Genomic DNA, 16782 nt, shown 5'->3' on the forward strand with positions numbered 1-16782 from the left:
GTCAGTGGTGCAGAAGGCGAATGCAATGTGGGTGTCATATCGAGAGGGATAGGATACAAGAGCAGGGATGGGATGTTGAGGCTTTAGATGGCACTTTTGGGCTCCTTATTTCAGAAAGGATGGGCTGGCGATGGAGAGGGTTCAGAGAAGATTAACAAGAATGATTCCTGGAATGAAGGGATTAGCATCTGAAGAACTTTAAACATCTCTTGGAGTTCAGAAGAATAAGTGTGGGTCCTCACTGAAGCATTTTAAGTGCTTTTTAAAAACATTTTATTTTGATTTTTCAATCTTAAACATCGTTGGTTGCTACAGACCATGTCATTTTTATCCAGTGATTTATATATGACGTCTCTCCCTCACCCCAAGAAAAAAAGAAAAGATAGACGTGATAGAAAAATTAGAAAAGGAGAAGAACGAAGAGAAATGAGAGGTTGAATGTGGCATCAGCATTTCCCATGTGTCCATGGAGACCATGTTCCCTTGTGTCAGCACTTTCTCTCAATCTATCTATTAGCAGTTCTCTCTAAACCTTTTTGTCAGGGAGTGGCTACAGCCATACTCCTGTGTATTCCAGATATGGTTGCTGTATTGCAATGAAGGCACTTGTGTTGGTTCCTAAGGTTATAGGTAACCTTTTCAACGGGAATTCAGCTGTGCAGCTCGATAGCCCATTTGCTGATGAGAACAGGGGAGTCGGATTCCAGGTCATCGCTATACATTTATTTTGCTATGGCCAGGGATATAAATGTGAATTGAATTTTAAATTTGGTCAATTTGTAGCCTACATCCATAAGATTCCCTAGTAGATATAGTGTTGGGTCCAGTAGGAAGGTTAGTATGTTGGCCAAATCCTGCCAGAATGGGGCTACCTTTACGCAGGACCAGGTTGGATAGAGAAATGTTACTTGTTCCACTCCACATCTAAAGCACGTTTCTGGCACCTCTGGTATTGTTTTTGGATTTTTTTGTGGTGTGAGTTGTAGTGGACCAGTCTTTATCTCGAGTTCATGTTTGTTGTGACACTGTCCTTGCACCAGTCTGACCAGCACCTTTCATCAATTGTGATGCCCAGGTCCGACTCCCATCTTTCCTTTGATCTGTGTAACTCTCGTTTTGGGCTTTCGGCTTGCAGTACCAAGTGCATTCTTCATATCAATTTAGGTGCATTTTGCTGTCGAAGCAACCTCTCGACCTCGCTAGGCACAGGCGGGGTCATTGCGGGGCCGCACCTGTCCCTCAGGAATGATCTTAATCGGAGAAAACAGTGAAAGGTTCCGTAAGACAAATCACATTTGCCCCTGAGGTGCTCGAATGGCGAGTTATATTGTCGGTGCCAAATCTCCCAGATTTTATTACCCTTGTTCATGGGCATCAACTCATTTTGCCCATTCACCTCATCTCCCTGAGTGTGTTGGTGATGTTTCCACTTTTTTCCCCATACTTTTGATGATTTTGTGCCAAATTTTGAGTAGGTGTTTCAGAACAGGATTGCCCATATCCTGCCCCATTGCATGTAACAGCATTTGGACCCAGATGGGTGTCTTCCTCTCTTCAAGGAAGGATGCGAAGAGCCTCGACTGGGCTGCTAGATAATATTTCTTTAAATCAGGCAATTTTAGCCCTCCCATGTCAATTTCTCTAAGGCTATTATGGGTACTTTCCCAGTCCAAATAAATGTCCGTAAGTTGCCATTCAACGTTTTAAAAAGAGATTGCGGGAGTGGAATTGGCAACGATTGCAAGAGGTATTGAATACCTGGCATCACCTTCGTCTTTAAGGAGTCAACCCTCCCCATTAGAGTGATGGACAGGTCCCTCTACTTTGTCAGATCTTCCTCGACCTTCTCAAGCATGGGGGGAGGTTTTCCAAATTGTTATCAATCTTTATTCCAAGGTGCTTTATGGCTCCTGTCTGCCAAATGAAGTTGCTATTTTTTTGGTGCTCTTCATAGTTAAATTTATTCAGTGGTATAATACTTACTTTTCTCTATATTGGCCTCGTATATGTACTATAGTCCTCCAGTGTGGCAAGTAGCTTTGTCAAGGACAATACAACAATACATCATCTGCCAATAACTTTATTTTGTGCTCACATTGATCCACTTTGAATCCATTTATCAATGGATCTTTTCTAATAGTCTCTGGCCATGGTTCAATTGTGAGGGCAAACAGCCCTGGTGATAGGGGGAATCCTTGCCTACTGCATCTACCAAGGGGATATGTTGGTGATGTTTGCCTGTGGATTGTACAGTGTTTTTACCCACTCCCATTCCAAATTTTTCCAGGATTTTAAAAAGGAAAGGCCATTCTAGCTGATCAAAGGCCTTTTCTGCATCCAGTGAGACTATGATACTTGGATTTTGCTCTGCGCCAAATGAATAATGTTGAGCAATCTATTTAAGTTATTGACAGAGTACCCTTTCCTGATGAAGCCCACTTGGGCAGTTTAGGGAAATATTGACCCAACCTGTTAGCCAGAACCTTGGCCATTATTTTGTAGTCTGTAAGTAGTAGTGATATGGGTCTGTACGAGGACGGCTTCAACAGGTCCCTGTTTTTTTGGGTATCACCACAACAATGCCTGTTGAAAAAGACTTTGGGAGAGTTCTCGACCCCATCGCCTGGTCCACTACCTCCATTAATAATGGTATTAGAAAGTCTTCAAATTCTTTATAGAACTCGGGGGAAACCGTCCTCTCCCAGACTTATTTGTTTGTAAGGTTCCCAGGGCCTGTTCAATTTCCTCCTTAGTGAGTGGGACATCTAATTCCATCTGGTCTTCTTGGACCAGTCTTGACAGCTCAACCCTTGCCAGGAACTCCTCAATTTTATCCGTATCTCTTGGTGCCTCAGATTTATATCATTTTTCAAAATAAGTTTTAAAGGAATCATTAATTTCTTTCAGGTTGTGTGGTATCAATTCTGGCCCATACTGAATTGCATTAATTGTCCATTGAGTTTTCTCTACTCTCAGTTGCCGTGCCAATATTTTGTGTTTTTTTCATCTAGTTCATAATATCTTTGTTTGGATTTCAAGAGCATTTTTTTTCACTTTGCAGAGTATTATATTTAAGTTTCTTGTTTTTCAATTCCTGATATTTCTCATTGGATCCCAAATTTTGGTATTCTTTTTCTAATTTTGTTATTTCCTGTTCCAGCGTCTCTAACTCCCTCTTTTGACACTATTGGCGTATGAAATTATCTGCCCTCTTAGTGTATCCCAAATTTGTTATTCATCGAGGGGCAGTTCATTTCACAGAACCTCTTACAAAGGAGCAGAAGTCTGGATTTCTCAAAAATGTAGCGTTAAAATGCCATCTATGTGAATTTGCCTGATTTTCAGGCATTATTATCTGTAAAGCTAACGGTGAGTGATCTGGTACTAGTTTTGCTAAGTATTCCGATTCAAGGACTCTGCTCAACAACCAGGCACATATCAAAAAATGGTCAATTCTGGTGTGGGAATCATGATGTTTTGAATGAAAGGAATAGTCCCCAGCCTGTGGATTCCTCTGTCTCCATATGTCTATCAAATTTAATTATTTCATGAAGGCCAGAGTTGTTTTTTGACACTTTGGACCTCACCCGTGTCTTTGTTGTCTTATCAAGAATGGGATCCAGGTCTCTACCCATCAATCCCTCAGGAAGGCATTTTGCATAAACTGCTCATTATCAACGTTTGGTGCATAAAGGTTTAGAAGTGTCCACGGTTCTGAATATAGTTAGTGTTGCCCTATTACAAATCTCCCGGCCGGGTCTGTAACCTCACTGCTCACCACCATCAAGACCCTTCTGTGTATTAAAATGGCCATCCCACCCCCAGCTTTGGAGCCAAAGGAGGAGGAGAATCCCTGCCCCACCCAGTCCCTTTTACATTTGTCATGTTCCTTTTTCACCAAATGTGTTTCCTGTAAAAAAAAATATTATATCTGCTTTTAGTTTCTTTGAGGTGAACAGGGACCCACTTCCTTTTTATGGGACTGTTCAGGCCATTCACATTAATACTGATCTTAGCGTTTTACCTTCACAGCCCCCTCCTCGTTTGATAGTGGTGCTCTCATCGTGCCTTTCTGTCGTCTGTGCTGACATCCACACTAGCCAGAAAAAAAGAGTAAAGATGGACATAAGAGTGATATACCACCCCCACCCCACAAACTGAACTAAATAGAATGAAATAAACCTTAAACCCCCCCCCCTCCCCACTATATTAAAGTTAGGAAAGAAAACACTCAGAATAATCCCCTCCTCTAGCGCTGCTCCTTCTTCCTCCTGTCCATTTCCCCTCCTACTGCAAGACTTCTCGTGCGCCATCTTCTTTGCTTGACCTGGCCCTGCGCAGTCTCTTCCGCCTCGAGCTCCCATTATTTTTTCTACAGACATTTTTGAAACAAGGAAAGATAAAAATATGCATTTCCCCATTCCCCCCAACCAGTTACAGAATTTTGTAAAGCCCCGGTTACTTTGTCCATTCCATGTCCATAATAATTTCAAATGTCTTTGTAAGTCAGTGATTGTAAAACTGTAGTGAGCCCCCATGGTCTTGTGGTTACTTAGACCTTTCGTCCATAGGGCTCCATTTAACCTTGGTTTTGTGGGCCTACGCATTTTCTGGCAGCCCCCATACACTGCCTACCTTCCCATGGCTCCTTCAAATGCTTCCCTTCCTGTCCAGGCAGCACGACTTTTAAAGTACCCAGGAACAGCATTGCCTTTTTTTGCCCCTCGATATTTTCTTGGCCTGGTCTATCATTTCTTTGTCTTAGCAGCGCAGAGCTTAGGTCGGGAAAGAGCATCAGTCTTCTCCCCTGGAACTCCACCGGCTCTCCTGTCTCCCTTGACCTGCTCATTGCTGCCCTAAGCACTGTTTCCCGGTCTCGGCTACTGACGACCCCTATCAGAACCGGTCTTGGTCGTTGATTTGGGGTGGGGCGGGGACCGAATGTCCGATGGGCCCTTTCTATGGTGAGGGAGCCTCTGAATCGTTCCCTCCCCAACACCTCGGGGATCTATTGCTGGAAGAACTCCACCAGGTCCTTCCCTTCCTCCCCCTCTTTCAGGCCCAATAGTTTGATATTGATACACCAATTATAATTTTGTAAGTATTTCAACATCTCTCAGTTGCTTTTTCTCGGCAACCCTTGCGTCATCTGTGTTCTCCAGTTTTTCCTGCCTGTCCTGGACATCCTCCACCTAGTCTTCTAGGGTCCAAACTCGATTCGTCAGGGTCCTGATTGAAGCTCGCAAATTGAGCAGGCCTTCAGACTTCTTTCAGATTGTTGTCTAATTGCTGTTCCAGACCGGTGATCTGGGTCGCCAGGGACCGCTCCACTGCCAGAATATCTTTTTCGGGCGAACCCCCATGTCACAGGCTTTGCCTTCGTGTCTCCTGCACTAGTCCCCAGTGTTCCCGTGGGAGCCTGCAGGTCGCCGGCGTCGACTGAATTTTCACTTGATGTTCCCAGCATTTCTGGCTGATCTGCTCCTCAGTCGCTTGCCTCCTGCTCTTCTTCCCCATATGGCCTCGACGTGTGGAAGTTAAATCTTTTTATTTGGGCCGATTTTTCCTTGTTTAAAAGCTTTTTAATGGAAACTCTTTGGGGCCCAGCTTCACAGCATCAGGTGACTCTTGAAGCATTGTAAATGTTGAAAGGCCTAGACAGAGTAAATGTTGCACAGTGGTTCCCCATGGTGAGAGAGTCGAGGACAAGAGGGCACATCTTCAGGATTGAAGGATGGGAGAGGAATTTCTTTCGCCAGTGGGTGATGAATCTTTGGAACTTGCTGGCACCAAATAGTTGTCGAGGTCAAGTCATTGGGTGCATTTAAGACAGGGAATGATCGGTATCTGAAGAGTCAGTGCTTTAAAAGTTATGGGGAGATGATTGGAATGTTCCAAATGGCCTATATCTTATGGTCTTATGGGTTAGAGGGACAGGGAGGGGTGTAGGGTACTGGAGAGGTTTTTTTTTAAAATGTTTTATTTTTCACACTATAAACCATATTGATCAAGATACATACATTTTCCTTCTTAAATATATACAGTGTCGTTTTCTCCCCCCCCACTTCCCTCCTCCCCTCCCTCCCTCCCTCACCTCCCCTCCCATTTATTTAAAGTTCAGAATATAAGATACATTAAACCCGTCAAACAATGTTGTCACTCAATAAAAATAAACAAGAAATTCCACTTAGTCAGTTCCTTTCATTATCTTCTCCTTCTGTCATTTTAGGTGGTAGATGTCCACGGTAGGTTTTCTCCATTGTATTTCATCTATGGCTCCCATATTTGTTCAAATATTGTAATATTATTTCTTAAATTATATGTTATTCTTTCTAATGGAATACATTTATTCACTTCTATATACCATTGTTGTATTCTCAAGTTACCTTCTAATTTCCAGGTTGACATAATACATTTTTTTGCTACAGCTAGGGCTATCATAACAAATCTTTTTTGTGCTCCATCCAAATCGAGTCCAAATTCTTTGTTTTTTATGTTACTCAGGAGGAAGATCTCTGGGTTTTTTGGTATATTGCTTTTTGTGATTTTATTTAATATCTGGTTGAGATCTTCCCAAAATTTTTTCACTTTCTCACATGTCCAAATTGCATGAATTGTTGTTCCTGATTCCTTTTTACAGCGAAAACATCTGTCAGATACTGTTGGGTCCCATTTATTTAACTTTTGAGGTGTAATGTATAGCCTGTGTATCCAGTTATATTGTATCATACGTAACCTCGTATTTATTGTATTTCTCATAGTTCCGGAGCATAACTTCTCCCATGTTTCATTCTTCATCTTTATATTTAGATCTTGTTCCCATTTTTGTTTAGTTTTACCATTTGTTTCCTCGTTCTACTTTTCTTGTACTTTAATATACATGTTTGTTACAAATTTTTTGATTATCATTGTGTCTGTAATCACATATTCAAAATTACTTCCTTCTGGTAACCTCAGACTGCTTCCCAATTTGTCCTTCAAGTAGGATTTCAGTTGGTAGTATTCCAGCACTGTATTGTGAGCTATATTATATTTATCGTTCATTTGTTCAAAGGATAATAATTTATTTCCCGAAAAACAATTTTCTATTATGATCCCTTTTTTCTCCCATTCTCTAAAGGAAAGGTTATCTATTGTAAAAGGGATTAGCTGATTTTGCGTCAGTATTAGTTTTGATAGTTGGTAATTTGTTTTATTCCTTTCTACATGAATCTTCTTCCAAATGTTGAGCAGATGATGCAATACTGGAGAATTCCTACGTTGTACCAATTTTTCATCCCATTTATATAGTATATGTTCAGGTATCTTCTCCCCTATTTTATCTAGTTCTAATCTAGTCCAATCTGGCTTTTCCCTTGTTTGATAAAAATCTGATAGGTATCTTAATTGTGCGGATCTATAATAATTTTTAAAGTTTGGTAGCTGTAAGCCTCCTTGTTTATACCATTCTGTTAATTTATCTAGTGCTATCCTCGGTTTCCCCCCTTTCCATAAAAATGTCCTTATTATTTTCTTTAACTCCTTGAAGAATTTCTCTGTTAAGCATATTGGTAATGTCTGAAATAGGTATTGTATCCTTGGGAAAATGTTCATTTTAATACAGTTTATCCTTCCTATCAGTGTTAATGGTAAATCTTTCCAATGCTCTAAGTCATATTGTAATTTTTTTCATTAGTGGATAATAATTAAGTTTATATAGATGGCCGAGGTTTTTATTTATTTGTATACCTAGGTATTGGATTGCTAGCGTTTGCCATCTGAATGGTGATTCTTTCTTAAATTTTGAGAAATCCGTATTATTCATTGGCATTGCTTCACTTTTATTTGCGTTAATCTTGTACCCCGATACTTCTCCATATTCCTTCAATTTCCTATGTAATTCTTTTATTGATATTTCTGGTTCTGTTAAGTGTATTATAACGTCATCTGCAAATAGACTGATTTTATATTCCTTCTCTTTCATTTTTATCCCTCTTATTTTATTTTCTGTTCTTATCAGTTCTGCTAGTGGTTCTATGGCTAACGCGAACAATAAGGGTGATAGTGGGCATCCCTGCCGTGTTGACATGCTTAAGTTAAATTGTTTTGATATATATCCATTTACTGTCACTTTCGCCAATGGCCCCTTATATAATGCTTTAATCCAATTAATATATTTCTCTGGTAAGCTGAATTTTTGTAGTACTTTGAATAAATAATTCCATTCTACTCTGTCAAAGGCCTTCTCTGCGTCTAAAGCAACCGCTACTGTTGGAGTTTTATTTCCTTCTACTGCATGAATTAAGTTAATAAATTTACAGATATTGTCTGTTGTTTGTCTTTTTTTAATAAATCCAGTTTGGTCTAGATTTACTATTTTTGGTACATAGTCGGCTAATCTGTTTGCTAATAGTTTAGCTATTATCTTATAATTTGTGTAAAGTAAAGATATTGGTCGATATGACGCTGGTGGGAGTGGATCTTTCCCTGTCTTTGGTATTACTGTAATTATTGCTGTTTTGCATGAATCTGGTAAGCTTTGTGTTTTATCAATCTGGTTGATTACTTCCAGAAGGGGAGGAATTAATAAATCCTTAAATGTTTTATAGAATTCTATTGGGAATCCATCCTCTCCTGGTGTTTTATTGTTCGGTAGTTTTTTTATTATCTTCTGTATTTCATCTATTTCAAATGGTTTTGTTAATTTATTTTGTTCCTCTGTTTGTAATTTTGGTAGTTCAATTTTAGTTAAAAATTCATCTATTTTGTCTTCTTTCCCTTCGTTTTCAGTTTGATATAATTGTTCGTAGAATTCTCTAAAGTTTTCATTAATCTCCGTTGGATTATATGTGATTTGCTTGTCTTTTTTCCTTGATGCCAATACCATTCTTTTAGTTTGTTCTGTCTTAAGCTGCCATGCTAGAATTTTGTGTGTTTTTTCTCCTAGTTCATAATATTTCTGTTTTGTCTTCATTATATTCTTCTCCACCTTATATGTTTGTAGTGTTTCATATTTTATTTTTTTATCTGCCAATTCTCTTCTTTTAGTTGTATCTTCCTTTATTGCTAATTCTTTTTCTATATTTGTTATTTCCCTTTCCAACTGTTCTGTTTCCCGATTGTAGTCCTTCTTCATCTTAGTTACATAACATTTTATTTGCCCTCTGATGAACGCTTTCATTGCATCCCATAGTATAAACTTATCTTTCACTGATTCCGTATTTAATTCAAAGTATATTTTAATTTGTCATTCAATTAATTCTCTAAAATCCTGCCTTTTAAGTAACATGGGGTTTAGTCTCCATCTATACATTCTTGGAGGGATGTCCTCTAACTTTACTGTCAATATTAAGGGTGAGTGGTCCGATAATATTCTAGCTTTATATTCTGTTTTTCTTACTCTATCTTGCATACGAGCTGATAACAGGAATAGGTCTATTCTTGAGTATGTTTTATGTCTACCCAAATAATATGGATATTCCTTTTCCTTTGGTTGTTGTTTCCTCCATATATCCAAAAGTTGCATTTCTTGCATCAATTTAATTATAAATTTGGTTACTTTATTCTTTCTGTAAATTTTTTCCCCAGTTTTATCCATGTTTGAATCCAAATTAAGGTTGAAATCCCCTCCTATTAGTATGTTCCCTTGCGTGTCTGCTATCTTCAAAAAAATATCTTGCATAAATTTTTGATCTTCTTCGTTAGGTGAATATACATTGAGTAAATTCCAAAACTCCGAATATATCTGACATTTTATCATTACATATCTCCCTGCTGGATCTATTATTTCCTCTTCTATTTTGATTGGTACATTTTTACTGATTAATATAGCTACACCTCTGGCTTTTGAATTATACGATGCTGCTGTTACATGCCCTACCCAATCTCTCTTTAATTTCTTGTGTTCCACTTCAGTTACATGTGTTTCTTGCACAAATGCTATATCAATTTTTTCTTTTTTCAGTAAATTAAACAGTTTCTTCCTTTTGATTTGGCTATGTATTCCATTAATATTTAAAGTTATATAGTTCAACATAGCCATTTCATACTTTGTTTATCTTTCCTTTCCGTTTCCTCATCACCACCTTCCCTTCTTATCCATTTCTGCTTTCTTTTTTTGAACACATAAGACAACATTTCTAAAACATAAAATATTTCCATTATTCTCCTATCTAAAATTTCTTTAACCCCTCTATCCCCTCCCCTTCCTGAGTTGCCCTTTATCCCTTGTCGGGCAACCACATCACCCCTCTCCATTTGGATTTGCGAATTCACTCGCAAGCGTCAACTGATTTCGCAGTGACTGTAATTCTTCCCCACCCAGCCCGCCCAGAAAAGATTTTAATCTTCATATATAACAAAGGTCACTCTCTTCCCTTTCTTTCCCTTCTTAGTTCTTACCTATACTCTATTTTTTTTATATATACATACACACATACACATATATACATACACACACACACACACACACACACACATATATATATATAAATATATATATATATAAATATATATATATATATATATAAATATGTACCTACATACACACATACATATAGTTCGTGGTCATTTTTGTTCTCGTTACATGTCTTCATTTCTCTGTCTGTTTTGTAGTTGTTCTGCAAATTTTCGTGCTTCCTCCGGATCCAAGAATAGTTTGCTTTGCTGCCCCGGAATAACTATTTTAAGTACCGCTGAGTATTTTAACATAAATTTATAACCTTTTTTCCATAGGATCGTTTTTGCTGCATTAAACTCCTTCCTCTTCTTCAGGAGTTCAAAACTTATATCTGGATAGAAATAAATTTTTTGACCTTTGTATTCTAGTGGTTTTTTTTGTCTTCTCTTATTTTCCTCATTGCTTTGTCCAATATATTTTCTCTTGTTGTATATCTTAAGAATTTTACTAGAATGGATCTTGGTTTTTGTTGTGGTTGTGGTTTAGGGGCTAATGTTTTGTGTGCCCTTTCTATTTCCATTTCTTCCTGTAATTCTGGTCTTACTAGGGCCCTGGGGATCCATTCTTTTATAAATTCTCTCATATTCTTGCCTTCTTCATCTTCCTTAAGGCCCACTATCTTTATATTGTTTCTCCTATTATAATTTTCCATTATATCTATCTTCTGAGCTAACAGCTCCTGTGTTTCTTTAACTTTTTTATCAGATTCTTCTAATTTCTTTTTTAAGTCGTCTACTTCTATTTCTATGGCTGTTTCTCGTTCTTCCACCTTGTCTACTCTTTTTCCTATATCTGTCATGATCATCTCTAATCTATTCACTTTTTCTTCTGTACTTTTTATTCTTCTTTTTATTTCACTGAATTCTTATGACTGCCATTCTTCTCCTGTTTCCATATATTCTTTAAAAAAATATATCCATGTACTTGCCCTTCCCTTCATCTTCCATTTCTCTGTGCTCTTCCTCCTCTTCTTCTGAGTCCACTCCAGGATCTGTGTCTTTTACCTCTGTCTCTTCTGGTTTTCTTGTTGGTTTGTTTGTTTTATTTTGTTGGGTATTTTTGGTCTTCTTATTTTTATTAGAAGTGTCTTGGTGTTGGTCTTCTTCCTCTGGGTTGGTCATCTGTTGTTTCTTTGATTTCTTTTTACTCTCTTCTTTCTTGTTGTCGTTATTTTCTGTGTTTTCCTCTTGCTGCTTTGTTGTTGTTGTTGTCAATTTCAGCTGTGGAGATCGACTCCTCAGCTGGTCCCCCCTCCCGTCAATGTTCTTTTTGCCTTGCGCATCGTGCACTTTTGTTTGGCTCCGTGAGCCATTTTTGTAGTCCCGAGTTCGGGGTTTCAACTGACCTTAGGGAGCGGGCTTCTCTCTCCATGGCGGGCCTCCTCGCACCGGTAAGGCCTTCACCTTCTTCTTCCGACGTCTTTTCTTCTTCTCTTCTTCCCATTGCTTTTGGCTTTTCTTTCTTCGCTGTCATTTTCTCCACACCTTTACTTTCACTTTATTTTAGTTTTTGTGTTTGTGCCTTTGTTTTTTCACTGTCTTTTTTTAACTTTTCCGGAGAGGGCTGGAGTTCCCTGACCGGCCACTACTCCATCACGTGACTCCTGGGTACTGGAGAGGTTGACCCCGAGGGTAAAGACAGAGATGAAGGGAGAGGGTGGGAGGAGAGAAGGAGGAGAGAGGGAAGGTGGAGGAAATTGGAGAGGGGAGATGGGGAGGGAGGATTGGGCAGAAAGTAATTGTGCTGTATTGGCATGTTCTGCTGTGTACCTGGAGCCCTGCATTCATCAACTTGTCACGGGGATGATTTTGGAAAGGGTGGGGTGGAGGAGACAGCTGCCCCATCAGCGAAGAGGTGCCCCGCGCTAGGCGAAGATCGACCGACCCTCTGGAGCCTTGTCTTGGAGCCAATCCAGACCCTGGGGGCTGAGACGGTTCCGGCAGAGCCTGTGGTGGGGGTGAAGGAGTTGGGAAGAGAGGGGAGTGAGAGAGATGGGGGGAGAGGGAAGGGGAGAGAATGGTGGGAGAGAGGGTGGAGAGGGGGATAGCAAAAGAAGAGAGTGGGAAGAGAGGGGGATTGTGGGAAGAGAGGGAGGAGAAAGGGGAAAGAACAGGAAGGTGGAGGGGGTGCAATAAGAGAGGCAGCAAGCGAAATGGGGAGAGGTAGGAGGGAGAAGGGGAGGAAGGGAGAGGGGCAGAGAGTGACATGGGGAGAGGGGGAGAGAGAGCTGGAAATAGGAGGAAGGGGAGAGGGGGATGAGGGAGAGGGAGGAAGGGAGAGAGGAGAGAGGACGAGAGAGGGGGTGGAGAGAGGGTGGTGAGTGGGGTTGGTGAGGGGGGAGGGAGAGGATGCGGTCAGGTGGACTTTTTTCCCCTTCTGCAAGGTACGACCACATGCAAATGGGAGACCTATTGGCCCCTCTTTTCCCAACAGTTAACAGGAGAGTGATTAACTCCTCTATCTCCTGCTATCCCAGACCCATCAACCCTTCTATCCCCATCCTAATGCAGGTGGAGGGCTATTAGCCATTCTATCCCTGTCCCATCCCAAGCAGGAGACCGATCAGTCTACTATCCCCATCCTATCCCAGAAGGAGACCAATTGGTTCCTCTATTCCCATCCTATCCCAGTAGGACTAATCGGGCCTTCTATCCTGTTCCAGAATGAGGGGGAAGAAAGGAGACTCACCAGAGGTACTGCAAGCCTTTAGCAAGAGCCAGGAGGCGGGCAAGCTGGTGGAGTGAGGCATCACTGAGGAAGTTTCGGCTCAGGCCAAGGGAGAGGAGGGAGGGGCAGTGGAGAAGGGCGTCAACCAGTGGGCGGGAGGCCCCATCGCTCAGTCCAATCCCATCCAGCCTGTGGGGAAGAGGAGAGGGAGTCAGGTGGTAAGTGAAACATCCCTCTCTCCCTCTTTTCCCCCTCTCTCCCCCCTTCCCCTCCCCCTCTTTTTCCCCTCTCTCTCCCCCTTCTCTATCCCCACCTCTCTCCTCTTACATGCCCTCTCTCTCCCCCTCCTTTCTCTCTTCTCTCCCCCCTCCTCCTTTCACCCCCCCCCCTCCAACCTCTTGGAACATAGAACCCTGCAGCTAAGTAGAGGCCTTTTGGCCCACCATGTTGTGCTGACCTATGAAATCCTACTCAACAAACTAAACCCTCCCTTCCTCACCCATAAGCCTCTATTTTTTCTTGCATCCATGTGTTTTACTCAAATGTCCCAGCATCCCTGGCAATGCATTCCAGGCACCACCACCCTCTGTACAAGTGAGAGATGCGTCACTCCACCAGCTTGCCTGCCTCCTGGCTCTCGCCCAAGGCTTGCAGTACCTCTGGTGAGTCTCCCTTCTTCCCCTGATGTCTCCCCAAGTCTTTCCTTCTGTTATGTAGACGTCCTCTGGTGTTTGCTCCTCCCGCCCTGGGAAACAGGTGTTGGCCATCCACCCTATCTATTGCCTCTCATCACCTTGTGGACCCCTATTTAGTCTCTTCTCATCCTTCTTCACTCCAAAAAATCCCCGCTCTGCTAACCTTGCCTCAGACAACATGTTCTCCAATCCAGGCAACATCCTGGTAAATCATTTCTGCCCCCTCTCCAGCCCTTCCACATCCTTCCTATAATGAGGTGACCAGAACTGAACACAATATCCCAAGTGTGGTCTCATCAGAGATTTGTAGAGCTGCCACCTGACCTCTCGACTCTTGAACTCAATCCCCCGACTAATGAAGTAACCCATCAACCTGTGCAGTGACCTTAAGAGAGGTTAATGATCTTGCCTTTGGCCTTCGAGTTTGACCTTCCAAAATGCACCACTTTACACTTATCTGGATTGATAGATTTGAAGTGGTGAATGTGGGCTCAATTTTAACATTTAAGAAGAATTTGGCCAGGTACATGAAAGAGAGGGGTATGGAGGGATATGGACTGGATGCAGGTCAGTGGGACTAGTAAAAAAAATGGTTTGGGACAGACTAGAAGGGCCGAATGGGCCTGTTCCCTGTTCTGCGTAAACTTGTACCTCTCACTTTGTTCGTTTTAGATTGGTCACAGTGTTTGAGCTACCGAAAGAAAATAGACACCCACACCAAGAGCAGTTCAGTTTATACAAATGTTTATTACAAATTCAAAAGCTAATTTCAAACTACAATATGCTAGCCCTTCCCAACTATACTTATCAACGCCTGGACTGGTGCCAAATGCCGAAGCGAGGCAACAACTGCACACCGATAGCAGCTTCTCCACCTCCCTCGACTGGGACGTTAGCTGGACTCTAGAAGTTCTTCTTGCTGAGAGATGTTGCCACCTCTCGGAGAATCTCAAACTTCAGCAACAGGACCATGGCTTATATTACCCAAAAACTGCTTACCCAAGAACCTATTCCCAGCACAGTAAGAAAGATAAGCAAGCAAGCTAGCATGCTAGGCTTCTATTGAATAACGTAATTTTCAGCTTATCACTTTGAATACAATGGTTTATTTTCCATCAAGGCTAGGCCTCTGACAGTCTGTGACCAAAACAAGCAGGAAGATTAAATGTTCTTGGTACACAGATGTCCTTTTGTCAGATAACTGCATCTCTGGCCCCTCGGTGGAATTTAACTTATGTCCGCTGATTCTAAAAAACAAGCAGGTTCTCAGCCTTGCAGAAGCAAAGGTTGCAAAAGTAAAAAACACGGTTTAAATCTTCCATTACACTGTGCTATAGTGTTCTATGGTTCCAACGTTCGAGGTCATGATGTGACTCGACAAATCTCCAGTGAGACCACACTTGGAGTATTATGTTCAGTTTCCTCATTACAGGAAAGATGTGGAAGCTGTAGAGAGGGGGCAGAGGGGATTTACCAGGATGTTTCCTGGATTGGAGTTTGAGGCAAGGTCAGCAGAGCTGGAGCGTTTTTTGGGGGGGTGTTGGTGAAGAAGGTTGAGAGGTGATGACATAGAAGATAGACAGCCAGCGCCTTTTTCTTAGGGCGGGAGAGGCAAACACCAGAGGAGGTCGGTGCAGAGCAAAGGGAGGGGAGTTTAGGGGAGACGTCAGGGGTTAGTTTTTTGACAGAGTTGTGGGTGCCTCGAATGCCTTGCCAGGGGTAGTGGTAGAGGCTGGAACAATAGGGGCATTTAAGACTCTTAGACAGGGACATGGATGAGGGTTAAGGGGTAGGGAGGGTGTAGTATTTTTTTTGGAATATATAGTTCGGCACAACATCGAGGGTTGAAGGGCCTGGATTGTGCTGTAATGTTCTATATTCTATGTTCCTTCCTATGACCTTGTGTGCTTTTAAAATTTCCCAGTCCTCTACCTTCCCACTAATTTTTGCTCCATTGTATTGACTTTGGCATTGACCTCTCTTGTCAGCCACACTTCTGGTATATTGCATTAAAATATTTCTTCTTTTTTGGAATATATCTGTCCTGTACTTTTCTTATTTCTTGCAGAAACTCCAGCCATTGCCTGAGAAAACTGCTGCAATTTGTTGCAGACCCTTCCCTGAACAGGCACGATAAAGAACATGCAGTTAATGGTGATTCTGAATTTTCAAAAGGCTTTGACGCGAGGCTGTTTAACAAAATGAGATGGGATGGGATGTTAAGAAAGATACAAGCATGGGTAGAGCACTGGCTAGTCTTCAGCAAACAGAGAGGGGAAACAAGGTTGGCTACTGGTTACCAAGGGTTTACAGCAGGGGTTGGTGGTTTATCGCAGAGTTTGGTAGTTTACAGCAGGGGGCGGATTTTTAACGCAGGGGTCCGTGGTTTACAGCAGGGGTCAGTGGTTTACACTGGGGTCAGTGGTTTATCGCAGCTGTCGGTGGTTTATCCCAGGGGTCTGTGGTTTACTGCAGGGGTCTGTGGTTTATCACGGGTCAGTGGTTTACCAGAGCGATCTGTGGTTTATACCGGTGGTCAATGCTTTACTGCAAGGGTCGGTTGTTTGGGTTAGTGGTTTATCGCAGGGGTTAGTGGTTTAACGCAGAGGTTGGTAGTTTATAGCGGGGATCGGTGGTTTACAATGGGGGTCGGTGGTTGATAGCAGGGTTGGTGGTTTAGAGCAGGAGTCAGTGGTTTACTGCATGGGTCGGTGGTTTACAGCATGGGTCGTTGATTTATCCCAGGGGTCAGTGGTTTATCCCATGGGTCGGTGGTTTATTGCAGGGGACAGTGCGGTGGTTTATCGCAGGTGTCGAAGTTTACAAAGTGGTCGGTGGTTTATCACTGGGGTCGGTGGTTTTCCGTGGGGGTCACTGGTTTATCGGGGGGGCAGTGGTTCACCACAGGGATCTGTGATTTATCCCAGGGGTGGATGGTTTATCACAGGTGTCGGTGGTTTACAACAGGGGTTGGTGGTTTAT

The 16782-nt window shown here is 41.9% G+C and overlaps 1 protein-coding gene across 5 annotated transcripts in view; it reads right to left on the bottom strand.

The window, feature by feature from the left end:
• Positions 1-303: 303 nt before the first annotated feature.
• Positions 304-16782, bottom strand: part of LOC138745677 (ribonuclease inhibitor-like) — a 36979-nt gene continuing 20500 nt past the window's right edge. For 3 of the 5 annotated variants that reach the window (XM_069902956.1, XM_069902957.1, XM_069902954.1), the window contains 2 exons: positions 13127-13294; positions 10347-12384 (listed from right to left, as the gene is read on the bottom strand). In XM_069902956.1, coding sequence (XP_069759057.1) covers positions 12303-12384; positions 13127-13294 — 250 coding nt within the window. In that variant the 3' untranslated portion in view covers positions 10347-12302. Of the gene's footprint in view, positions 1251-4024; positions 4097-10346; positions 12385-13126; positions 13295-14550; positions 15990-16782 lie in introns of those variants that run through there. The other 2 variants (XR_011346404.1, XM_069902955.1) reach the window with 2 other exon arrangements.

Source organism: Narcine bancroftii, chromosome 11, assembly GCF_036971445.1.
Source record: "Narcine bancroftii isolate sNarBan1 chromosome 11, sNarBan1.hap1, whole genome shotgun sequence".
Taxonomy (NCBI): Eukaryota; Metazoa; Chordata; class Chondrichthyes; order Torpediniformes; family Narcinidae; genus Narcine; species Narcine bancroftii.